Here is a 26,183-nt window from a genome sequence, read left to right on the forward strand (position 1 = left end):
GTGTGTGTGGCCTAGCATTACTATACTTGTGTGTGTGTGTGTGTGTGTGTGTGTGTGTGTGTGTGTGTGTGTGTGTGTGTGTGTGTGTGTGTGTGTGTGTGTGTGTGTGTGTGTGTGTGTGTGTGTGTGTGTGTGTGTGTGTGTGTGTGTGTGTGTGTGTGTGTGTGTGTGTGTGTGTGTGTGTGTGTGTGTGTGTGTGTGTGTGTGTGTGTGTGTGTGTGTGTGTGTGTGTGTGTGTCCTCAGTGAGAGGGAATGTAAACACGGGCCCCCGGCCAGGCTCCATCAGCCCCACTGCCTCCGGCGCTGCAGCCTTAAGCCTCATCCTCATGGCATCAGGTCACTGTGAAGGTCTGCATGGGGAGGGACAGAACATTTTTTGTGTCATGGTAGCAATGGAGAGTGCAACCCCAACCACCCAACATAATATGCCCTTTATTTAAAGAATAATTCAGGTTTATGGGCTTCCAAGGGGGCCAACTTGTAAAAAGGGACAGATAGCTAACACACTGAGAAATAAGACCCAAGTTTCTTTAAACATCAAACACATACTGCAGATAACTTTTTGTACATTCGCAGACACACAGCACTTGGTCCTGAAGCACATGAATCCAGGCTAAAGCAGGTGCTCTACTTAAGTCACGTGCAAGTATTCACACAAACAAAATAAAACCAACGCCCCCACGCTCACATGCATGGGCCACATCAGAATCAGAACACCTTATGTAGTCCCACAGAGGGGAAAGTGACATTGTTACAGCTAAAGTAAAAATATTAAATAAGATGCATGTTTATGATATTAGAGATAGAAATGACACAAATAACAATAAGTAAAGTAAGAGTATCTTTTTATAATAAAATAAGTGTAGCATGTAGAAGTAGTGTGATAACAATTGTCAATAGCAGCATTGTCATACTCGTGCACAGTTCGCTGGTGGCACAGGTCCCATGGAGCTATTCAGACAGGCTTGGAGGTCCGGCCCAGGAGGTCTGGAGGTCCTCGGGCCAGGAGAAGTAATTTCCTCCCTGAAGCGGAGCGGGGAGCAGCAGTGAGGGCCAAGGAGGAGGATGGTGATGGTGGTGGTGGTGTTGGTGAGGGGGAGGATGCTCTCAGCAGAAAGGAATTCCCAGAATGTCGTCCTTTAATCTGGAGTCAGCCTCACACACACACACACACACACACACACTCTCTCTAACTCTCTTTTTCTCTCCCATTGCTTTATCTGACCTCCTCTGGCTTTTCTGTTACTATGCGGAAGGGAAGAAGGGTGTCAGATAGGCGGGAGACAGATTGAAAAAGCAGCGGACCTAACTGGAGCAACACACTGTATCGAAAGAGTTAAACAGCTGACTCCCCTTCTCTGTGTCTGATTGTCCTACATACTGTATGTGTCTGTATCGCTGTTTCCCTGCAGCCTGTACAGAAAAGGGAGAGCAGGGGTGGGTTAATGAAGGGATGCGTGAAGCAGAACAGAGAATGAGAAGGGTGAGAAAGAGACTAAGAAAGAAGGAATGCAAACGTGGTCGGAAGAAGAGGAAGGACAGAAAGAAGCTTATAACAACAATTGGGGAAGGTTTCTTTTTACAACAGCCTTAGTGTTGTTACAATCATCTCCATGAAAACAGTTATGAAGTGAATGTGTTTAGGTCTCCACTCAAAGCACTTTCAGAGTTATAGTTTGAAAGTATTCAGTAAAACAGACTTGAGACTTCTTCTTTCAAAGTTGTTCATTTTATGGATAGTGTGAAACTGTGTTTGATCAAAATGCATTCATGGATATTACAGTCTCTTAAAATGTTGTATCTAGACTTTACTGCATTTCAGGCATGTGTGTTTTACAGACTCATGGGCTAACAGAAACAGACAGAGAAAGAAGGATGCTAATAGAGAAGGATGCTAATAGAGAAGGATGCTAATAGAGAAGGGAGAGGGATTGCAAGATGGAGGGAAGAGAGAGAAAGGGTGAGGATAAATTGGTAAGGGAAAAGCAGTGATTACAGCAGATAGGATCCTTCTAAAAAGTGCTTGTGTATCCACTATCTGTCTGATATAGCTTATTCATAAATGACTCACTCGTACAATATAAGAAAAAGCTTAAGATTGTATTGCCTTTAAAAAATGCATGCATACATTTGTTACCCTTTTCTTTTTTTTAAACTAAGAACAAACAGGATAAGGTAACACACAGTTTGGAAATATTGAGAGACGGACTCATGTATTGCCTCTTTAATGATTATTTACATTAGAGAAATTGTAGATAGAAGTCCTATCCCTTAATGGAAAAAATTGAATGAAAGACCCCCCCCCCCCTGCAATAGTTGCTACAAAAGGTTTCCTGCAGTGCAAGTAGTCGGGGTGTAATCAGATTGCAGTATGATTTAAAAGTATCTATCTTCCGGTGTCTGTGACTTGATGCATGTGTGATATAAAAGACTTCATCTGCAGTTGTGGCCAGGTTTCTAGTAACTGTATTGCAGTGAGGCGGATATACCCCGAGCTCTAGGTCTGTGGTTCTTCCTAGAAGGCTTTACGTGTGCATATGTGTTCACGCGAGCCCTGCATTTTGACTGCAGGTCTTCCAACTCCATGCAGACTGAACTCAAACTCATTTGAGCCTGCAGCTGCAAGAGTGCAAGGATCATGTTTTTTTACGTGTATGCATCCATGCTCAATACAAAGTCTGGGTTGGTATGAGAGATGGAAATATGATGTGCCCTAACTAGATATCAAGCTGAAAACTTAGTTTAAATCAAAGAATGTAAGAAATAATTTCTACCAAATTAAAGCAAGTCATCATTGGATTGTCCTATGTTGAAAGAAATATGAATGACCTTTTGTTGCCTGAATATAGAGACAGCTGTGCAACCTCCATTCATGTTTTTCTTTGAGGTTTCACTGTTTTAAAAATCTTCAATGACCCAAGTAGTCCTTCTGTTGACTCTGTTCATGTCACATATCTGGTCACATGGCTCAGCCAACAACTCAGCCAACTAGCCTCAACTTCCTCCCTATTTCCACTGAAGCAGGAGATGAGAAAGTATCACAGTTCTGCAAAATGCAGCCCTCGGCTCTATTAATAGCGTCATTCAGTTTAGAAGAACAAAATGTGACCAAACTTTTTATTCCTCTTATCGGTCTCTGTTGAGTGCCATAATCCGAGCTCAGGGTTATGTCTGTTCATTTTCTCCAGTTTGCCTCAGATGTTAAAAACGTTCCCTTTGCACTACAACTATGAATAACATCTCTTTTATGATAGAATTCTTTGTGATGCAATTCACGTTCATTGGCATTTAAACCTTTGCCATATAGCAGAATCCGGTCATATTAGGAAAGGATATTGGGCGGGAAAATAATATCTATCACAAGTGGCTTATCAAATTCTTTCAAAACATATAACTAAACTATAGCTCTTTCAAAATAATACCATTGGTTTGTTTATATCATTTATCCAGACAGATGTTTAAAAATGACTTAAATGGCTTTTTCTATATTGACAGTTTACATTGAGAAGGACTGAAACTCAGTTACGGCACTTGAGACTGTAATCTGTAAATGCTAAAAATCAATATGCTAATGTACTCACATTGTCAATGATGCACTTTAAGCAGATGCTATTTACCATTGTAGTTCTGCATGTTAGCATGCTAACTTTAGCTGATGGGAATCATCATTAGTTTGGCTGGTATTCACAAAGCACATTTTAAGGCAAATTTATTTTTGACCTGATGATGGAAAATGTTCATGGATAACCAAAGCAAATGGTAATACTCTTTTGGGAACCATTAATATCTATAAACCACAAAGTTACATGACTGCTGACTCAGTAATTTCTCAGACGGTACTTAAGCACACAAGCAAGGACCTGATTCCCTTTTTAATAGCTCATATTTGGCTATCTACGTCCTCTTAGGATCATTGCTCTCATATTACAAATACAGGCATGTGGACAACATCTAAAAGCTCTGGGTATCGTTTCATCCTACTCCCAGAGAGTCAAAGCCAACTAATAAAGATATCTAGGTGACACCGCACTCGTTCTGCTTACAAACATTCGCCTCAGACTCTAAGTTCCCGATAAGCACTCTGCAGTGCTTGAGTGGAGAACGGCAGCCAAAAGCTGTTGGAAAAATCTGGAGTTTAGGAAAGCACCTGGAACCAGTCCACTCTCTTAGTAGGGGTCACTGAGTTTTGTCTGGAGGCTTTCCCTACTGTAGCTGTTAACAATGCTGCTGCTTTCCTGCAGGCTATGGCTACACACACACACACACACACACACACACACACACACACACACACACACACACACACACACACTCACAGCTCCCAATAGAGTCACAGGGACACATTTGGAAACTATGCTTAATGGCAAGTGGCACAAAATGGCTGCTGTTGAAATTCAGGTGGGTTCAGGTTGCTTGAAGGGAAATTGTTTTCAAATTTTAGCAGGAGGGACAGGGTTGGGTGTGGTGATTAATACCAATGATTGTCAGCTCGCTGTCACTTCACAAACATGAGACACTGCTAAGTGTCAACCAGTAAAACGTTGTATCGTTTATTATTGTAATATTGCAGATATATATATATATACACAGTATTTTGTGTCCCTGCTGGATCACTATGGAAAGACTGTGTGATGTGGGTACACACCAAAATGGGAGCAGAGAGACTTGTCCTGCCAGATATGATTTCATGTCTTACGTAAGTCTAAGATGGGGACAGAGAAGTATTAACCCTATGTGTGTTAGCATGCTTTTAAAGGTATGCTACGATTAGCCCTTCATGAAACATGTAACTGTTTTACCTGATGCTATTGCTGATGTGATTATGCTTCTTGCCACTGCACAAATGGCCTTCTGTATTTATATTTGAATTGCATGTTTTTTGTTTAATGCCCTTGTTTTATGTTGAAACTTGTTGTGTGCCGTGTTGGTCAGGACTCCCTGGAAGAAGAGATCTTGTATCTCAATGGGACATTCCTGGATAAATAAAGGATAAATAAAAAATGAGCCCCCCACCTATATGGTGATATTTACTCAATGTTGCTGGCTACATGCAACAAAATAGGAGTTATTGTGACGGTCTTTTTGCATTCAACCATTATTCTAAGTGGATTTCTGCTGTGTGTTGTAGGTGGTGACGCTGTGGTACAGAGCCCCGGAGGTGCTGCTTCAGTCCAGTTACGCCACACCAGTGGATCTGTGGAGTGTCGGCTGCATCTTTGCTGAGATGTTCAGGAGAAGGTGAGATCAAAGAAAATGTAGCTTTTACTACACCGCCATTGATACAATTTAAATATAAAACCAGCTACAACTTGTCCAAGATTTCACATCGGCACCCTTTGCCTACATTTGTCCAGTAATACATAAAACACGGTTACATTTTCATTAAAAAAAATCATTCTAGCCAATAATTACACTTATTTACAACTGTGTTGAACTTTACCAAGCCTCACCTTCTTGGCAAAAACTGTATTGTTTTTGAAGTGGTGGAGAGACAATGCACAGTTTGACCCACTGCTGTCACCCATGGCCAAAGCATATCTCTCCGTCCCACTGAGGTGGCGTTAGACTTTTTCGCTGTCCGTCATTTTGACAGACAGGATCGTAAAATGTCCGTCATAATCCCTTATTACCCGTCCGGTCTGAACAGTTCACGAGAGAGCACGCTCGTGAACTGTCAACGGGGGGGAGGTGTTATGGTGTTATGCCGTGTGTGCATGCACCTCGCGGGAGCGCGCACAGCGTAAAGCAAAACCTCCCAGACATGTATTGATCTGTACGGCAAAGTACGGTTTGCAAACTATATAATTTCCTTTTGGAGGGCATGCATAACACGGCATAACACCAGAGCCTCGCTGCGGGGAAACGTTGGCGCTGTTCCGAGTTTGTTCTAATCTGTCAAAATGACAGACTGCTTTCAGATTTTTCCGTCATTGTTAAATAAAATATTCGATTAACGCGACCACTGCTGTCCCAGCAACATCAGTACCAAGCGAGAGAGTTTTTTCCAGAGCAGGGGATATTGTAAATGCCCAAACATCCCAGCTTATAAATACCTGGAAATGTGGACATTCTCATATTCCTAAAAACCTGTCTGATGATGCTGAGTGAGTGACTAGTGAGTTTGAGTTGAGTTACTTGAAAAACTAAAGTGAAACTTGATTTATTTTATTGCAGGGTCTGATTATTAAATGTCCTTATTTATTTGTGAGATGCAGTGGCACAAAGAAAATGGCTACTTTGTTTGGTAGTACTAGTAGGTACAAACACACTGGTTTTCTTGTTCCAGTCTGTTACTGTCACTTTGTTTTTGACACTTTAAAATACTGCTATCCTACTAAAATGCTGTACAAATCAGATTTATTATTTAATAAAGAAACATTTTCCGAGTAAAAAAATGTGTTATTGAAAAGAGAAAAAAAAATTATTTTATTTGTTTCCCTTTATTATTCAATATCGCGATAAATACCGTACCGTGAGTTTTTGGTATCGTTACATCCCTATTAACTACACATCAGTCCCTCATTCATGCACAGTTTATCCTCATATTTTACTGTGCTGTGTTTGCATTATAACACTTACATCTCATGTAGCTCCTTGAAAGTCTACTGATACAAGACTTGACGGACATGAATGTAAACTACAACTTGAATGGTTGGCAGTGGCATACTGTTGTTACAGATTCAGTTATTTGGGTGTTTCTTAAACTTCTCTAAATGGCACCTGTGAGCCACATTTTGAGCAGTAGGCAATCACATTTTCAGTTGATTTATCAAACCATTACAGTAATGGCAGCCTGGATGCTGTGGTTGCAGCATGCAAGTCAAGATCCTGCTTCTTGGTATAGGTATCGTCAGTTTGTGGTCTAACGAACTCTACACACTGGAGAGCTAGCTCATAACGGACCACTTTTTTTAAAAAAAAGAGACATTCTAAAAAAAGGTCTATTTCCTGGCTATGAGGAAAGAATACTGTTCCGGGACTTAATGACATATTCTATAATCATACCACCAATCTTATATTAATATTTATGTGCCATAGTATGCACATAATTGTGTTTTATGTGAACAATGAACTGGAGTCTAGCTTGGCTGTGGTGGTGTGCTTCAGAGTAGATAAGAACAGTAGGGCTGAGTGCCAGGACCAGCCCTGCCTGTAATTTATGCTTCCTTCCCCAACCGTCCTCATACCCCAATAAGCACAGCCACACACAACGACTCACACTTCTGCATGTGGGAATATACTGGGGGCACTGGGTGCAATATGGCACTCGTGGTATACTGACAGATCACATATAAAAGCATAATGAAATTCAATAAAGGAATACGCTTCCTTAAAGGGAAGACGGTCACTATTTAAATTAGAATTCATAGTATATAAGAATATCATATGCTTTGCCTTTCTGAGACACCCATGTGGACCAACCTGTAAGATACCACCATAAAAAAACATAAAATTAGGAAATATCTTGTAGCAAAATACTGCAATTGTGCCTTTCAGCTATTCATTCGTCAACCATAATCTGCACTGCAGTGTTGTTGCATCTGTCCCTGATCTGACCTTTTTAAAACAGTCATGGTCCATCCATACTGTTCATGTGTGATCCGGGTCATGTGTTCACACTTCTTTACCTTGCTGTAAAAATTGTGACACATGACGATTTTTCATGATAAGATAATTGTTGTGTGATTTCACATGCATTAGGATGGCTTGCAGAGTGGAGGACAGCGCCTGCTTTGTTATTCCTGGTTTCCTGTTTTTAGAGCAAGACCATTGATGAATACGGTTATATGTGACTCGGTTATGTCATGAAAACACTTCCGCTGTTTATTTACCACCAATAATGATTTGGTATATTACAGACTGGTCATTCAGTCTACTGAGCTGCTCAATCATTCAAAATTAAAAAATCTCCTTTTTTATTTTAATTCTGCATCTTTTGAGGGGAGTCGACACATTTTTGATGATGTGTTAACTAGGGATGTGCATCTCCATCACTGAGGCCGATGCGATGCGCATCTCGATACGTTGCCACGATACGATACATTAACGATACATTTGAAACACCAGGCGATGCGATACGATACGATTCACCCCTGTTGCGATACAGTTCGATACGATTTGATTCAACATTATGCGATTCGGTGCGATACGATGCGATTCAACACGATGCAAAAATAATGATACTTCAATTTGGTACGACAGAGGATTTTTGTTTTATTCCTTATATGCAGCAAATCATACATTAACAAAAAAGTGCTTTACATATTTGGTACTGCACATCCCATCATGCCGTTTATTTTTTTACCTTTAAAAGCTCTCCAGAGTACAATTGTATAACACCTCACAGTTAAACAATGTAAGGATGCATTGCTCATGATTAACAATGTGCAAATAACAGCTACCATAGAGCAATGCCCATACAGCTGCCAGCCTGATGTGCTTAACACTCATTCATAGGCTAACTCACCAGTGAGCAGAAAGCGGTGGGTTCTATATGAACAATAAATAATACAAATAACCTTTCACAAACAGGTATTTCATAACTGCTTACAGTGAGGAATACATTTAAATTATTATTGGCCGTCACAGGCTGCTGTAAACTAAACACCACTCTCTCTGACAGAACACCTCACTGAGTGATTTAACTCATATGTCTAACTTTCAGGTTTCTCTTTTCAGCCGCAGACCCCATGTCGACTCTTTATGTGCGTCGCTAAGTTCCTCGTACTACTTGTGTACTTTAAATCGGCTCGGCATCGTTAACAATTTGCGAGCGATTTTTCAAGTTGACCGTCTGTGCCGCGCACATATACCATCAGGACGTTACTGATGGGGTGCGGCTGCGGAGTGATACTGTGTGTATGCAAGCCCGCATCTAGGACGGATCTATGTATCATGGCTGTAGACCTGTTAAGTAATAAAGATACCTCATACAAAGGTCTACGGATACCTTATTACTCTCCATGACCTGCGGTCAACTATATAGCCTAGCATAAAGGACTATTACACCGTCTTTCTTGAACAATCCGAAGTGTTGCCAAACGTTTGATTTGTAGGTATTTTTCGGTGCGCTGTGTTTCTCTTTCTCCTCGACTTCCGTGTGTGTTGATAACTGAGACTCTCGGCCTCCGTAGTGGCGAAGATATCAAAGATCGTATCTGTTGAGCGTTGACAAGATTAGGGGATTTTATATGAATGAATCGGTTTTTTACCGATGCAAAGACGCTACGCAATCGATGCATCGCGAGTTCAACCCGGTTCAACCCAAACTGTAGCCGATGTGCACTCTTTCAACCGGTGCACTCGCATCTTGAACGTTTATGCCGGTGCACCGATGCGAATCGGTGAATCTTAACATCTCTAGTGTTAACACATCATGAACGGCAAAAAGTGAAATGAACGATTGTATGTATTATGTTCAGAGGATTTAGTGTTCCCTTTTTATAGAGGGCACAATCTGAGGTTGGCACTCCTGGTGTGTGTGTGTGTGTGTGTGTGTGTGTGTGTGTGTGTGTGTGTGTGTGTGTGTGTGTGTGTGTGTGTGTGTGTGTGTGTGTGGTGTGTGTGTGTGTGTGTGTGTGTGTGTGTGTGTGTGTGTGTGTGTGTGTGTGTGTGTGTGTGTGTGTGTGTGTGTGTGTGTGTGTGTGTGTGTGTGTGTGTGTGTGTTGTGTGTGTGTGTGTGTGTGTGTGTGTGTGTGTGTGTGTGTGTGTGTGTGTGTGTGTGTGTGTGTGCTACGCTGTAAAAAGCTTTGGTTTGTATATATGTGTGTTTTCACAATCTGGCACCTGTCCAACATTGCCTTAAGGCGGAAGGCAAGTCAGAGCCCTTTGATGGCCATGAACAGAGCTCTCCCTCTCTCTCTATTTCCCTCTCTCCTCCCCCGTTCCCCCTGCAGGTGATTAAGATGGCTTTTTAAAAGGCCACCTGTTAGAGATTAAAGGGCACCTGGGAGAAGCAGTGAAAGAAAGCAAATGAAAGCTCGATTGAGGAAAAGTGCAGAACAAGAGGGGATGAGATAACACTGTTTATTGCTTTGCAGTTTGGTTCAATTGGAGATGATAATTGCAGCTCAGGTACAGGAACCAGACATCCCCGCTGGTGATGTATCTGCCTTCGGGAATAGTTAGCATCTAAATGTATTGTTTGTTTGTTCTTCTGCGAATGAAAAGTACATCTGGTATTAAATATCATCTGCATAATGATGTGATTGATCTGTTGTTGCCTATGAACCAATATGCAGTGCGAACAAGCAATTCATCTTGCAACATTTTTGTTTTAAGTATCTGAAAGTACCTCCTCCTCAAATCTAAGAATGTTGGACTGTTGGCCACTCAAATGACCAATCATAAGACATCCCCTTGGAAACATTTGTAAGTTATATGCGATAATGAAAATGAGCACAGTGACACCTTCAATTCACCCTGTTTCAGGTCAAAAAAAGTTAACTAAAAAACCAGTCTCATAACATCTTTCCTATGACTCATAAAACTTCAAAGTTTCCTCCCAAGCACCGTCCTCTCTTATCCACTTACATTATCAAACATGCCATTGTAAAAACTCACTGTATCCACTGTAGCGAGAATAGTTGGGATCTTGTCAAAGGAATTTGAGCAAATATCATGCAAGTCTGCATCTGCATGGCTGGGATGGTGTCGGGGTGAGTCATAGTTCGAGTGAATGGGGGGGAGAGAGTGCCTGCTTGTTGACATTCCTCCAATCGAAAAGTTTGAACGTGTTGTGTTAATGGTCTGGGAGAGGCCCCGCATCCATGTTGACTTTCTCACAGTTTGGAACTCAATTGATAAATCCTCAAAGCCGCAACCTTACATGCACGTGCGGACGTGCGCTTTAAACAAACATGTATAGTGCATCCAAACTCAACACACACATGTCCACGCAGTCCACAGGCTCATACACACATGAGCACACACTCCATTTTCTGTCTGTTTCCCACCCATCTGACAAGCAAACATGCACATACATACACACACAAACACACACACACACACACACACTGACATTCCAGAGGTTGTCTCAGGGAATGTGGGACAGAGCTGTGTTGGCATTAGTGGAAGCGTGACTCAGCTCCTGTCCCAAACCACTCTAAGTCCCCATTTCACTGCCACCCGTTTGTTTGTGTACAAACGTGCCGGGGGACAAACAATTCCTGTGTTGCATGTGTGCATTTGCACTTGATAGTTTACTGTGCATGCCAGTGGCCAGTTATGTGAATCCAGTTAACCCCCTCCAACAAACCAGCAAACCACTCAAAGTTTAAATATGGACCTCCTCGCATTATCAGCCCTACTTGTTTGGGACGATGACTTGGCTGTAGGTAATAACAGTCAGAACTGGCTTGGTTTAATCTTAAATGGCAGTGCTTTACTCCGAAAGACCTATGTGGTGTGATCCTCTTTCAGTACAATGTATGAGGCAGAGTGAATCTCCCCTTCCGAACTAAAGTGTGCAAGTTTGCTGTCACTGTAAAGATTTGCCAAATACCTCAGTCTGACTAATTTCCCAGTGTCTGAGTCTGTAGGAAAGTGTGGGTGTTAAGCTATGCAAAGCTTCCTGCAAGTGGGAAAACACAAAGAGCACATGGTGACTTCAGTTAAGTGAGGTGCACTGCCACTGCTGTAAATGTGCCAGGATACAGAAAGCATACAAGCACACCTATGTGACAATATCCTACATTATATTGACATCTGCTGGGGACTTTTTCCACCTTAAACAAGTAGAATATAACAAAAATAAAGCTTCTCTGACCCTACTGGATTTCATACTGTAATTGTGGGAGTAACGGATTTAGTTACCCTATCACCATCGTCTGTTAAAGTCCTCTCAAACCTATTTCCTTTCAGAGGAACTTCAGCAGGAAAGGTTCCCATACCTCTGTCTCTGTTAGAATAATCCAAAATGTCTTCACGCCTCTCCCTCCCACTTTCCTTCACACATTCACACAGGGCAAAAGCACACACCCACACACATGGGGGATAAATGGGCGTTCTCTGTACAGTGTGGCGGCCGGCAGTCTTGTGCTGATGATGACTGCTGGAATCTGTGCGGGTGCCAGAGCAGGCATGGCCGCCCACGGGCATCCAGAGACGGCCCAAAGCCACAGGAACCACCAGCAGCCCTCGCCACCGCTCTCCTCCCTCCTTTCATCCCTCCCTCCCTCCCCTTTTGAGTGGTACTACCAACACTGCTTCACAATCCTGACTACACGAGATGAAGCTGCCAGTGTGTGGCTACTTCAAACGCTCGCATTAGAGTCAAACATTCCTCTTTGCCTTGAGCCAATAGCTTTTATCTTAGGTCTGCTTGTCTGTAGTGTATCGTGGGATAGTTAGCACGGGCTTACATCAAAAGTAGGTCATGAAAAAAACGAATTGATGTTGTACACTTTTAATCCAAATGCATTTGACCTTTTATTTATTTTTGTGCAGGACAATATATGAGCGTCAGTTGTCAAACTGATCTTGTGATTTTCTTTCTTCCCAGGCCGCTATTTCGAGGAAACTCAGATGTTGATCAGCTGGGAAAGATTTTTGAGTAAGTATTATTGGCTGTGCTTCCTGTTACAGTCTCCCTGATCCTGTATGTTTCAAACTGATTGAACAGACTTTATAAAAAGAAAGATATTTCACAATTATAGGTCAATCAAAAGTCATTCAAGGAACTTAATCAGGGTACTCCTTTTTTAATTTGGCTTTTATCAAACCTATTATCCTGCCAATAGGAACAGGATGTCCATACAACTGATTTTCTGTAATTAATTCAAAGCCCCCCAGATTAGGTTACGCTGCTCATTTATGTTAATATCGTTAGCACCACTTCGCACCCTTCCAGTTTCTTCAGTAAACCTAACAATATATTTAAAAATAGTCGAGCACGAGAGGCGTTGAATGCTGAACATTGCTGACAAAGAGTCACTAATGTCCATTATCATCCCACAGTGTTGTTGGGGTCCCTTCAGTAGAGGACTGGCCCCAGGAAGTGGCCCTACCACAGAGTGCCTTCACCCCCCGGCCCCCAAAGCAATTGGAGGACTTGGTTCCAGATATGGACGAGCAAGGGCAGGCCCTCTTGATGGTGAGTAGTACGAGATGCAGTACTTTTAGCAATTTACAATATTATTTAAACTTTATTTAATGGTTGATCTCCTTCTCTTTTATTTCTCCTCGCTCTTTGCAGCAATTCCTCGCCTTCAACCCCTCCAGGAGGATATCAGCGTTTGCTGCGCTCAGCCACCCCTACTTCCAAAGTGTCGACAGCCACAGTAGGAGTGTGTACGCAGCTCAGCCCATCCCCCCCAACAAGCCCACTATGGAGGAGCGGACTGCCTGATGGTCCTCCTTCACTCTTATCATCCCATACAGTGTCTATAAAAAGTATTTTGCAAACTCTGCCTTGGAGTTCATTCATGTTTCTATTTTTACAGCATTAAATCATAGTGTGTTGATTTAAGCTTTTTTGACACTGATTAACATTTAGGAGTATGCTGTATAAGCGAAACAAATGTACAAAATGGAGGTCATTTTGGTACAAATAGATTACATAAAGTGATTGATACAGAGGCATGTAGATGCACCTTCTGCATTTATAGCCTTGAGTCTATCTGACCTTGAGGACTTTTGCAAAAAATATTTAACCAGTCAGGGTAAAAATAGTAGCTTTATAGTTCTGCAGCGAATTCTGTCTGGATTGTGATTTAGCCACTTGGGTGAAGTCCTTCTAGAGATCTTTGCTGATTTTAAAGGTTATGTTTTTTAGGTTGCTGTCCTGCTACAACAATTGCAATTGCTACAACATGGAATTACAAACACCAGGCTTTGCATTGCATTTTGTTAGTTAGTCATATAGCTAGATTTTGGTGACATCCCACCATAGTCTTCTTTTACTTCTACATGTCTTGGGGCAAATGAAGGTGGAAATGTCATATCATTTCTCAACAGTGGCCTTCTCTTTGCCAGTTGACCATAAAGCTAGAAAAGCACTAAGGTGGCAGTTGCCAAAGGCGTAAAATCGGAGTATGAACTGATCTAGACAGATTTGTACTACATATTCAAGTGCCTTCATATTTCACATATTTCCTTCCATTGATTAGTTGTTTCAATAAACTTGCTTTTGTAGTATGCCACTTGTTGGGCCATGCAAATACAGACATTTTGTTATGACAATCTGTGTCAAAAAAGCTTAACTATGATTTTGTGTTGTACAAAACAAAACATGAACCTTTTCAGGGGGCAAATATTTTTATTTTTTTTAAAACTCAATATACAAAGCTGTAGTATTCCTACAGAGAGTGTAAAGAAAATGACACCAATACTCTCACCATTGAAAGAAAATGCACAAAAGCTATCCTCCTTCCATGAACTGATGGATTGTAATTGCTGCTTTTAGGTTATTAAATGTTGATAACTGTGTTGACAATGCAAAGACTTGCATGTCAGATGTACTGGTAGATGGAGGCCATGAAGTGGAGGCCTTATTATGACCAGTGTTCAATAAGCCCTCTTGACTGGGGGACCGGACCACAGAGGAGTTATGGTGGACAACATGACTCTCACCTGCCTTTACCATTAACTGTGTGTATGTGCGTTGAGCAGATACACAGTACACTCACAGATACATACACAACATTTAGTGTGTGCACTACCACTGACGTTAGCACACTCATGTACACAGATCCCTATAGCAACATTATTGGGCATCACAAGCCAGCCACTCACTGCCAAGTCGTGTCCATAGACTGTATACAATAGGTTATCTTATCATTCCAGTCCTACATGTATTATAATACTGCAACCTTGAGGATGTCCTTGGTAACTGCAGACCAGTAGCGGGATTCTAATGGTTTCTGCACTCTTCAAGGAGCTCATCGTAATGGGCTGATATCAGTGCTGAGACAATGATGAAAAAAAACCTAATATACACGCTCCTGCCACCAACAGGCATGCAATAGGTGGACAAAGTCCCACCAGCACTATTCCAACATGAATACATGTGGCACAGAATAGAGTCGCCAATATTCTGTATTTAATTGTAATGTTATATGCTTGTTTTCATCAAGTTGTTACTTGATTCTTTTTTTCAATGATGCTGGGGCATACAATATTCTTACACCAATTACACCAACTCTTTAGACAATTATAGAATTTGTGTGAGAATAGTTTTACAATGTAAGGAATGTGTTAAGGATAGGCATTGGTACTGAACATTATAGATTAAGTACACGCTGTAATGATAGAAAGCTTTGGATACGTGCCCATAGATATGTCGTAAAAATGGATAGATGTAGAGTAGCGATGGGTCAGTGGAAGGTTGTTTAGCAGGAGTATTTTTGTCTATTGGAAATAATTGGTGGGCTCTGTGGGTGCTTATTAAATGCATTTGCCTTGGATCCAGAGCTGTGAGTTTTACAGTGGTTTGAAAATGAAATAATGCACGAATATTTTGTGTACAGTTTTCCCTTTTTTTAAAGTCATGTCCACATATATTCAAAATCAGTTTGTTTTTTTACCAGCGAAAAAAGCAAGTTATGCAGAGTTGTATTTTTGTATTTAGTAGTTCTTGCAGAACAGTAACATTTTAACACTGGTTTATGTTTTCTTAACAGGTAGTGCTGCTAGCACACACACACACAGACACACTCTTTCTCAGGTTCTTGGTATTTTCGTCCAAACCTTTTGGGCACAGTTTGCACATCCCGTGGCTACTCATTAACAACATCATAACACATTCAGGTTTTCTTCAAGCTGTTCCATGATCATTTCATTGATCATACTCTACTGCCATTTCTATTTATCAAATATATGTTACTGTAGTCATTACTGTCTGAGGATAACTGCCTGTATTGACTGGTTTTGCCAGCAACTTTTAATTGCTAAATGGCAAACACAATGTAGGTTCATGTTTGTCTGCTTGATTAAGCACTGTGTGATTTTATTTTTAAATGTCATAACTCACATCTGATGTCAGTGGTGTGTTCAATGTAATGAAAGCTATAAATATAAAAAAATTTCAAATGACTTAATACATTTCAAAACTGAACTCCGTTGTTGATCCATCATATAACTCAAATTAAACTGTCACATTTGTTTCTATCATAATGGAAATGGTTACTAGGAACAACACAATGATGGCATTATACTTGTGTATGAATGCAGGCTTTGGTGTCTTATTATTGTGTTGCACCATTGAATAAAAAGCAGCTTTTTGTGAATCTGGTATTGGACTCATTTGTAAGTATGAATGAATTCCATGAGTGAATGTGTAGAATGCATTTTTGTTGAAAATAATAATATAATATAGATAATAATAACAGATGTTATTAATGTAGTAAAACCACCAGGGAAATTGTTCGGAGATGTGTAAAGGGATTTTGGTAGAACTTGACTTTATCTTGATAAAGAAAGACAACAATTGAAATGGAGCTACAAGGACTTGAGTGCCACAATATTGAACTGAAAAAACGGATCGGGCCACCTTGTACAGACATACTGTCTTGTGTTTGGACTGAGTGTGGTCATTTATATGGATTCCAGCCGTATTGGGATCAATGAAAGCAGACACTCAATAATACTCAACAAAAAAATGTGTTTTTATTGCACCTTTCATACAGTTTAGTGCAGTTCGAAGTGTTTAACATATGACTGACAATCCAAAACAAGTGTTAAAAAAAAGATACAAAGGATGTGAGACGGAACAAAAATACAACGTGTAGCCTAATTACAATAGATGTATACAGTGTGAAATTAAAATGTACAAATACACATTGACATAGTGGTCAGGGTTAATGGTATTCTATAACTTAAAGAACATTTGGAGAAGTACTTGACTAATCGTTTATTATGTAGCCCAAATCCACACTACCTAGTCCTACCAGTTGGTGGCGGTATTTCAATGTTAGCTAACCCAAAACGAAGAAGAGTCATCTTTTCTGATGTGGCTAGGTTCATGGGCTAGGTCCATGTTAGCCAGGTAGCACTCATGGTTGCTCTTTCTTTTGGATATTATTTCCCCATCACTAACTCGCCATGGGCAAGAGAGACAATCGAGTGGTGAGTTGTTTTACAAAATATGTGTGAAAAATAAGAAACCATTAATACAGGGTTCCTTTTTCTAAGCTAGCTAGGCTTAATACAAGCTGATGCTAGCGTAATCGCAGTTACTAGCGTTGGCTAACTGATGTTAAATGTATGCCATTCTGATTCTAGGCCTAGATAGTGCGTTAACATAATAAAACCGCAACAATAATATAATTTGAAATTACATCTGTTGATGTAAATCGCTTTGTGCATCGATTAGTCGTAAAAAAGTGAGTCTGTAGCTCAACCAACAGGCCTCTAAGCTACCAATGCTAACTGTGACGTTAGCTCATAACATCTTGGACAATCTGTTGACGTGGTGTGGTTGCGCAGGATTTGTATTTGCATCCTGAGTCTATATACAGCTTTAACACACTAGAAGGGATTTAATAAACCAATATGACGTTTAGATACACGGTAGCTGTGTTAAAAAAAACATTTTCTGATTACTAATTTTATCAATGACGCACATAATTTCTGGTTGTGTTTTGCTGAAGGTAAATCGTACAGTATACGGCGAATAAGGTAGCTTGCAGGTTGCAAGATAATACCGTTAAGCACATCGTTTATATTTGATTACGGTTTGGTTATTGGGCTTAAAAAAATGGATTTATATCTCTTATGAACTGTCTTTTGTTCAATTCATTTTGTTTTTAATTATTATGTGTTAATGTATATGTGAAGCACTTTGAATTGCTGCAATGTGCGATGTAAATAAACTAACCTTAACATTTCCCTGTACTAAAACTGTTAACATAAAACCCCCAGTTTGGTTTTCAGTTGAATGCTAAATTAAGGATGTAGGGTTTCGTATTGCAATATACTATTTAACTGCATAACTGTTTAATTAAGGTGTATTTCAATAACATTTATAAAATGCATTATTCTGTTTGGTGTTCCAGGCTTACATCAACCCCATTGCAGCTTCACGAGCCAAGGGACCGTCTGGTAACGCCGGACCAACTATACAAGATTATTTAGGCAGACCTCGGCCAACATGGTGAGCGAAAGACAGACGTCCTCATTGGCCTTCACTGACATAAATATTTAAAGCTGGTGCTGAGAGGATTATGCAGTTTTGTAGTCCATGTTTCTCCCTAGAGACAGCAGGAAGCAGCACATGTCTTCCAGGCTCATAAAGATACAGAAACACTTTTTTTTAAATAACAACTGTCTTCATTTGGTCAGTCAGTGTAAAACACTGGTCTCAAATGCATCCTTGGGCTTTTCCTAAATATTTAAGTGTCACTGTCTTATTCAACTCCAATGACACAGCAGCAGAAAACAAATACTGGTTGATTTCAGTCAGTATTGTTGCAACATCATCCTTGCTATGTCAACAATAACAAAATGAGAGCAGAGAGAGATGTCCAGATGTTTATTCATCGGCAAAATGCATTGATTATAAATGATGCAGATCCAACTGTAAACTGCATCATATGTCTCTTTTACAAGTGTAATTAATTATGTTTAATGTTCTCCCCATGAAATACCCAAAGTGTACTTAACTTATTAGCAGTAAAAAGCGCTGTACAGGTTAAACTTGCTTTCTTTAAAGGTGGGGTAGGTAAGTTTGAGAAACCGGCTCGAGATACACTTTTTGTTATATTCCATGGAATGCTCTTGACATCCCGATAGCAATGAATATCTGAAGTGCTTTGACAAAAAATCCATAAAAAAACTTCATCTGTAGAAGTACTGTAAAAAGCACGACCAATCATCTGAGCCGGCCCGGCTAAAATGACTGGATGGCCTACCTGCCTGTCAGCCTTCCACCTGTGCACAAACTTATCTCGTGCCCTCATTGGTCATGTGCGCGTTCGTGTGTGTTGGAGGAGGGGCTCTGTAAGAAAGTCTGTAAGGAAGTGGCAGATTTGTTACGGCTGTGTTTTTTCAAATTCTTGCGCACTCGATCTGGTTTCTCCAAAATTACCTACCCCACCTTTAAGCAAAGAGCTTTTGCCTTTTATATTTTAGAAAACATTATTGAGATATTTATCTCGAGAACATAATCATATGAAAGGATATACATTTATTTTATTGTTTACCTTTTGTATTTTGTCTTTTCTCACACTGTATTCTAAATGGTCAACTTGTATCTGGTAAAATGTCATATCTGATCCCAAATGAAACAAGGCGGCATATTTAAATAATTACCTTCTATACCTCAAAGCCAGTATGAAAGTTTATTTTGCATTACCTAAAGAACAATGTTTTTTAAATGCCATATTTACAATGACACGACGGGATTATTAAATGGGGCTTTAATATATCATATTTTATTATAACTGAAAATATTTGGCTAACAAATGCTGGAAATGGATAGGACAATTGAATCATGCATTTAAGAATGAAGGAATGAACGAGACTTTCTTTAATTTGGGTTAACATAGTAACTTAAAACATTTAACATTATAAACTGTGCTGCAACTGATTTATTGTCTCTCTTTCAGGGAGGAGTTAAAGGAACAGCTGGAGAGAAAGAAGAAGGGCTCTCGAACCCTGGCCGACTTCGAGGACAAAATGAACGAGGTATGTTTTTTGGAATATGTAGACTGACTGACATTATTTTGTTCTTAATGATCCCCTTCTTGACCTAAAATCATGTTCAATCCCAGCTGTGAGTGTCACGCCTAATGGCAATCTTTTTTACTGTACCCATAAACTTGTATTCATATTTGAGGGGCTCAACTGGCAAACAAATAACAATATAAATGGTGAATACTTTTTAAATGGATTTGCTGTCATTTTCAGAAATGGAGGAAAGAACTGGCTAAAAACCGAGAGAAGTTGTTGAGTGCAATTGAGAAAGAAAAAGAGAAGAAGACAGCGGACAAGGAAAAAGAGAAGAAGACGGCAGACAAGGAAAAAGAGAAGAAGACAGCGGACAAGGAAAAAGAGGAGAAGAAAGAGAAAAAAGAGGTATTGTATCTCTCCTTCATCGGACATTTCAACATTCTTGATTCTAATTCATCACAGTCTTTACTGACTATGCATCTTTTTATTTGTGTTTAGAAAAAGAAGAAAGAGAAGAAGAAATCCAACAGGGTGAGGAGAGACCTCCAGTATTTTGATGGCCAGCTGAATCACAGTTCACACACACACACACACACACACACACACACACACACACACAGCCTGCCTATACTCCTGATATGGTCTTTTACTGTTCCAATATCCAAAATAAGAAAATAATAACCTCAAGTCTAATGAACCCTGCTTACATTGTGTTTTGGTCAAGCATTCTTCATCTTCCTCCTCATCGAGTTCTGATTCTTCCAGCAGCTCCTCCTCAGAATCTGAAGACACAGTAAGTCATTGCAGACTTCAAACATGTGATACAAAATATTGCTAAACACTAAGAACATGTTGTAACCCATAATCCCACTGAAGCTATGTGCTCCTGAAATGCCTGCTGTTTGCTTATAGAGCACAGTTAACGGGTGTTTCTCAATGTCGAGGACTTGGTAGGACAAGTCCCTCCAAGTCAGGTCCTTCAGAAGCGAGGCAAGAATCCTTCCTAGCCTCGGAAAACGAAGAATGGTGGAACAGGCTAACAGATGTGCGCAGGTGTGCACCGCCTTAAATGGAGCGTGATTTCTGCCAAAGATTTGGAAATTGGTCCGTGCGCAAAGCATTGTGGGGATTTTAAGACCGGAGTCTACATGATGTGCAGCCTCGAAATTTTCCGCAACGAAGGACGCCAGCCTCGGTAGAATTCCAAGTATCCTGGACATTGGAACAGTCCTTCGACGGCACTCGATGACGTAGCATCCTTGAAATAGTGGCTCGACATTGAGAAACACCCACAGCCTCGTTCTAACAATAGCTTCCTGTGTTTGAATAAAGATAAGATGAAATGTACTTTATTAATCCTAATTTGGGATTTTCTTTAGAGAGTAAGAAAAATAAACTATACACTGACTGACAAATAAAAACACTATAGAAGGGCCAGTTTTCTGTTAATCAGATATAATATATAATATAAGCAGGATATTCTTTACATCAAGTGTGCATGGAACGGAAAGATCTGTTTTAAATCCCTAACGAAGTGTTTATCAGACAACTTATTAGAGACATCATAAGGTCCTACACTAATGCAGCATTACATTGGTTTGATTGCGTTTCTATTTGTATATACAGGATGAAAAGAAGAGTGTGAAGAAAAAGCGTAAGAGAAAGAAGTCCTCAGCCAGGAGAGCGTCGAACGGCTCGGAGGACGACTCTGATGCTGAAAGCAAGGTTTTCTTCTTCTACTCTCAACAGTGTTTAAGTACACTCCAATAGAATCAGGTTCTGGTGTCGTAATCCAATAATGAATCCATGCCAGTGTTTAATCTAAATGTTGTTGATTTTCTTCCCAAGAAGAAGAAGAAAAGAATCAAGGAAGAAGGGGACAAAGATAAGGTAACTTATTGTATTCACCGTCTTCATATTTCCACAGATATGCGTTATGTTTTATTAAACATCTTGTCCTTTTGTTCTTGCCAGTTAAATCAAATCTTAACACTTTATATTAATAATTCATAATGGTGATGTTAATCTTTTGTCTGTCAGGATGACAAGAGCCGTAAAAAAAAAAGGAAGTCCGAGCGAAGCCATAAAGACTCGTCTTCAGAGTCCTCTGCTGAATCAGAGGGGGAAGAGGTATTTTTTATTATTACTAGGACTGTAGATGTAACCATCTCTTTCACCACTTCTCATCCCGATTACAGTTTTTACCAGTTAAACTGTAGACCCTTTTAACCTTTTATCACTTCTTTGTTCCTCATTATTATGACCTTTGTTCTTCTTTTAATTCAACTTAGGGGGATGGACCCATTGAGTGCACAGGTCACGCTGAGTTATAAGCAATACAGCAGTGAACAGAACCCACTTCCCTAAGAATTTAACATTGTTTTTGTCACTGCTGTTTACATTTCTCAAAAAATGCACTTGGCCTACGAGAAAGTCCTTCTTGTTTTGTCACATTTTTCTTTTGAAGCTTAACGGCCTTAACAACACCTACTTGTCTTTGTGCAACCCTGTGTTGCATAAATACAAAAAGTGATCATCGAATAACTACTGGACAGAAAGTGGGAACACATATTTAACACAAAGCACTCATGTAAAGTCGCTCCACAAGTACTCGCAAAACATACACCTACACACGGCCACATACCATATTCTAAGAAAACAAATATATATTTTACATACTTTAATTTGCTCACACGCCAATACATATTGCATTAGGGAACATAAAGGGATACCTTATGAAAATGCTACTGATAAAAGAGCCAGTCACAGACTAATCTCTGGTAATATCTTCAACAAGTGACTCCCGTCTGCACTGTAGGTCTTTTTAACGGATTAACCGTACATTACATTACACAATTTGCCAAATACAGTTAAGTATCAGTTCTCCTTGTGTGGTTTCTCGTCCAGATGTGTTAGCTTTCTCTCTGTCACGCATCATTGGGAGTCTGGTAAATGATATTTCAGAAGCAGGCCATGACCCCATGTTGGCTCATTCACATTAATGGCTACTGTGAGAGAACAACAGAGAGAAGGTAAACAGTAAAACAATATATGGAGAGGCGAAGTCCCGCCCATCTACTTCCAACCCATGGGACCTTATTTCGGAAAAATTATGTATTGAAGTCAATGAGGAGAGAAAGATTATCTTTCGATCCCGTTTGAATTATGCCACGAATTACACATATGATGTTTGTCAATCTTAAACAATAATTTCCATGTAAAAAAAGTCAGTTTGTCGCAAGACGGTTGAAATATAAGACTACGAAAAATACGCAACTAGAAAGACTACAAATCCCGGTCCTGCATGCTGGCAACATGCCCAGACTTGTAGTGATTTTCACCTCTTTTAAAGGTCCCATGTCATGCTTTTCCGGTTATTACCCGTCCCCTTGTGTGTTATGAAGGTTTTTATGCATGTAAACGGTCTGCAGAGTCACAAACCCTCAAAGTACACCCTGTAGCGAGTAAAACTCTAACACAGACCTCCCCAAAACGCCTCGTTGGTGAAACGTCATCATCCATTTGATTCTTCCGGGTACGAGATTACGTAAGCATGTACCCGGAACGAAATGGACCAATCCGTGGAGCCGTTAAGTTACGTCCGTGGAGCCGTTACGTTAAGCCCCCGCTGATTGGTCCAAATTAACCAATCCACAGACTTCCTCACACACTCAGTGCAAGTAGCTCTGCTGATTTCTCCTCTGGCTGCAGGCTGATAACAGACAGTTGGGATCGCGGCGAAATTCTCTCTGCAGACCCATTCTCACAGCGTTTATCAACCTTTTTCTTACTCAATATCAAGCCACACTTATTGTTTTTACTTTGGCTGTGAGTTTGTGTGTGCTCAGGGTGTGTTTGGCTGTGTATCGCTAAACAAGGAAATAACACCTCCACGGAGCTCAGCGCAATTCACAACGTCCCGACCAATCAGAGCACACTGTGCTCACAGGGAGGGTGGGGCTGGAGCTATTGGAGCTACAACGAGCTCCAAGGCAGAGAGTGAAATTCAGTGAATACACGTAGTTTACAGAGATGCTGTATGAGAAACCAATGTGAGTTTGGAAAATTGCACAATATAAATCTATTCTAGTCGACCTCAACAATGGAATTATGATCAGTGGAAATGCCCATGACATGTCTCCTTTAATACTTTTCGCCACATTCTGAAAGAAGGAAGTGAAATGTGCTAACGTGATGGCCATCTTGGTGTGTGGTGCGAGATAGGAGATGTAGTTCATTGAGCGGTTTCACACACAAAAAAGTGTTACTTACTACTACACAGTTTTACGACACAAAATGATCTTATCTTTTAGATTGACAAACATCATATGTGTAATTCGTGGCACAATTCAAACGGAATCGAAAGATAATCTTTCTCTCGCCATTGACTTCAATACATACTTTTTCCGAAATAAGGTCCCATGGAGCTCCCCCGGAAAGGGAGGGACTTCGCCTCTCTATTGCCCTCGCCTTAATGACTTGCATTGCTTTCAAAGCTTAGTCTAAAAATCAGCTTCAAAATCAGTCCTTTTGTTAGATTAATAAATGTTTTAAATGATTTGTTGCTCAAGAATGATACGGACATTTCATACCTGGTTAAATGTGCTTTTTTTTATGAAGGAAATGTATGAGTTTATATTTATATTATAATTTACTAATGTAATCAATCTTTCAACGCATTACAGGGTTAGTGTAGTTTCATGTTCGTTTTTCGCTAACAGACAAGTACAACCTTTATTTATGAGTGCCAGTGAACCGTTTCCATTGATCCTTGCCACTACTGTCCACCCTTTGCATTTAGATTTGGAGCTGTGTGTTGCCTCTTCCCAAAATATCTTCAACAGTTGAGAAGAAAGGCATTCAACCCAGAAATGAATGACCTTATGAAATGGATTTGTAATTAAATTTGGGGTCTTTTTTTCTGCAGTTGCTCGTGTAAACTCCATGATTGTGAAACTGTTTGGTTACTTCCCTCTTCCTATGGTTTTTATTAGATTATTTTCCCGTCTTGCAGGCTGAAGCCAAGAAGAAAAAGAGAAGTAGCGAGGAAAAGGACAAAATCACAGTGAGACATTAACTTACTTTCATTTTTTTAAACAAGTGCAGATAGTGAGACAGATTTTTATTTTAAGACTGCAACAAAGACACATTTTAGGAATGCACAAATGAGTAAGTAGCATTGTAACATTAGATGGTTCGGACAGGTTGTACATGGACTGTATCTACATTAGACCGATCCGGCATAGTATCAGCTGTTGGGGATGCAGCAATATATATGTGTGTCTACTCAACCAGAAAGTCCCTAGCAACAAAACAACTCATTTGTTTGGCTATAGCTAATCACGCTGTGGCATTGATACTAACTTAAGAGAAATTACTGACTAGTATGTTTTTGTACACAGGACAAATCCAAGAAGAAGAGGAAAAAGAAGCACAAGAAACACGGCAGAAAAAAGAAAAAGAAGGCAGCTTCTCATTCAGACACGGAGCTCGACTAATGCCCGTGTCTCTGCGCTTCTCTCGTCGTGTTGTTTTTGCCGCTGACCTCCACAAAACCCTCCTATCCAGCTTTGGTCATCACAATTGAAAAATATACGTACAAACTTGCCATGCTGGGGTTTTTAAGAGTGAAATTGAGGCAGGCAGCTATCTGTGGCAACTACCGGTTCATGTTTACTGTTGATTTGTATCACCTTGCTTTTGTAGATAATTGTTCTTTCACCCACGGGACTGAGATGAATTCCCCCCCCCCCTCCCCTCTCATCTTGGAGACTTCAGTGTGACCTGCTCTCACCTTCACCCTGGAGCTCCTCTTCTCTCCACTTTACACCCCACATCTCACATTTCTAGTTGCTAAATGAGGCCGTCCTGCTAGTGCCTGCGTCGTGCATGTAGACCTGATGTCCCCCCAGCCTCATATTGAAGTTGGACTTATAAGAAATGTGAGCTGCAGAGTCAACATTTATACAAAGGATACTTGTTCCGTTAGATGAATTGTTACAGTGTTGTGTACATGAATAAACAATGGCAATTCATCAATAAAGTATTGTTTTAACCTTTATTGCTGTTAATAAGTTACAACCTTTATTGTGAGATTATTTGATATGTTGTCTGTGTGGGCATAAACACAAATCATACATTGATATAAACCGTCAACCGTTGGATTTAATTTGTGGTTACCCTGCCTCAATTATAAATCTTGTTCTGCTTTGTCACACTTCCTTAAAAGTTAAGGAAACTAAGCACTACTCTAAAATACAGCTCCTCAAAAAGCTTCCTATTCTTATTCTTAATTATACTTGTTATTAATGCCAATTTCTTAAAAAATAAAATACAAAAAAGACAATTGGTTAAGAAAGTATTCAGATCAGATTAAAATTGTTTTTTTGTATAGTTAGAAAATGTCTTGCATTCCAAACCTTAGCAGAGACACCAAAGTGTCATCGTCAAAATATACTTACATTTTCATAATAAAGTAAAGGCCCCCTTTAGGCAAAATGGTCCACTTTAGAGTATGTGTTTCTGGATTATCCTTTCTTATCCCTTCATCTAAGCACCATTTGAATGTACACTA

General features: G+C 40.1%; 2 protein-coding genes across 9 annotated transcripts in view; both read left to right on the forward strand.

The window, feature by feature from the left end:
• Positions 1-16,227, forward strand: part of cdk6 (cyclin-dependent kinase 6) — a 37,597-nt gene extending 21,370 nt beyond the window's left edge. The window contains 4 exon segments of the mRNA XM_034240733.1: positions 5,130-5,239; positions 12,504-12,554; positions 12,959-13,094; positions 13,197-16,227. Coding sequence (XP_034096624.1) covers positions 5,130-5,239; positions 12,504-12,554; positions 12,959-13,094; positions 13,197-13,349 — 450 coding nt within the window. The 3' untranslated portion in view covers positions 13,350-16,227.
• Positions 16,228-16,896: 669 nt separating this feature from the next.
• fam133b (family with sequence similarity 133 member B) lies at positions 16,897-25,670 on the forward strand. 8 transcript variants are annotated; one of them, XM_034241121.1, is made up of 11 exons: positions 16,897-17,065; positions 17,995-18,092; positions 19,546-19,624; positions 19,847-20,014; positions 20,108-20,140; positions 20,334-20,402; positions 21,236-21,334; positions 21,458-21,499; positions 21,650-21,739; positions 24,624-24,674; positions 25,012-25,670. In XM_034241121.1, the coding sequence occupies exons 1-11, from the start codon at positions 17,042-17,044 to the stop codon at positions 25,105-25,107; spliced, it is 849 nt and encodes a 282-aa protein (XP_034097012.1). In that variant the 5' UTR covers positions 16,897-17,041; the 3' UTR covers positions 25,108-25,670. The 8 variants fall into 8 exon arrangements, with proteins under 8 accessions (XP_034097012.1, XP_034097013.1, XP_034097014.1 ...); XM_034241122.1 differs by having other exon boundaries at positions 21,461-21,499; XM_034241123.1 differs by lacking the exon at positions 24,624-24,674.
• The last annotated feature ends 513 nt before the right edge of the window (positions 25,671-26,183 follow it).

The sequence above is a fragment of the Gymnodraco acuticeps genome, unplaced genomic scaffold, assembly GCF_902827175.1.
Source record: "Gymnodraco acuticeps unplaced genomic scaffold, fGymAcu1.1, whole genome shotgun sequence".
Taxonomy (NCBI): Eukaryota; Metazoa; Chordata; class Actinopteri; order Perciformes; family Bathydraconidae; genus Gymnodraco; species Gymnodraco acuticeps.

Coding starts and splice junctions, on each gene's coding strand:
- fam133b (XM_034241121.1), top strand. CDS start 17,042: ATGGGCAAGAGAGACAATCGAGTG. Junction 20,141..20,333: donor AGAAGAAGAAATCCAACAGG/GTGAGGAGAGAC, acceptor GTTTTGGTCAAG/CATTCTTCATCTTCCTCCTC. Junction 21,740..24,623: donor CTGAATCAGAGGGGGAAGAG/GTATTTTTTATT, acceptor CCCGTCTTGCAG/GCTGAAGCCAAGAAGAAAAA.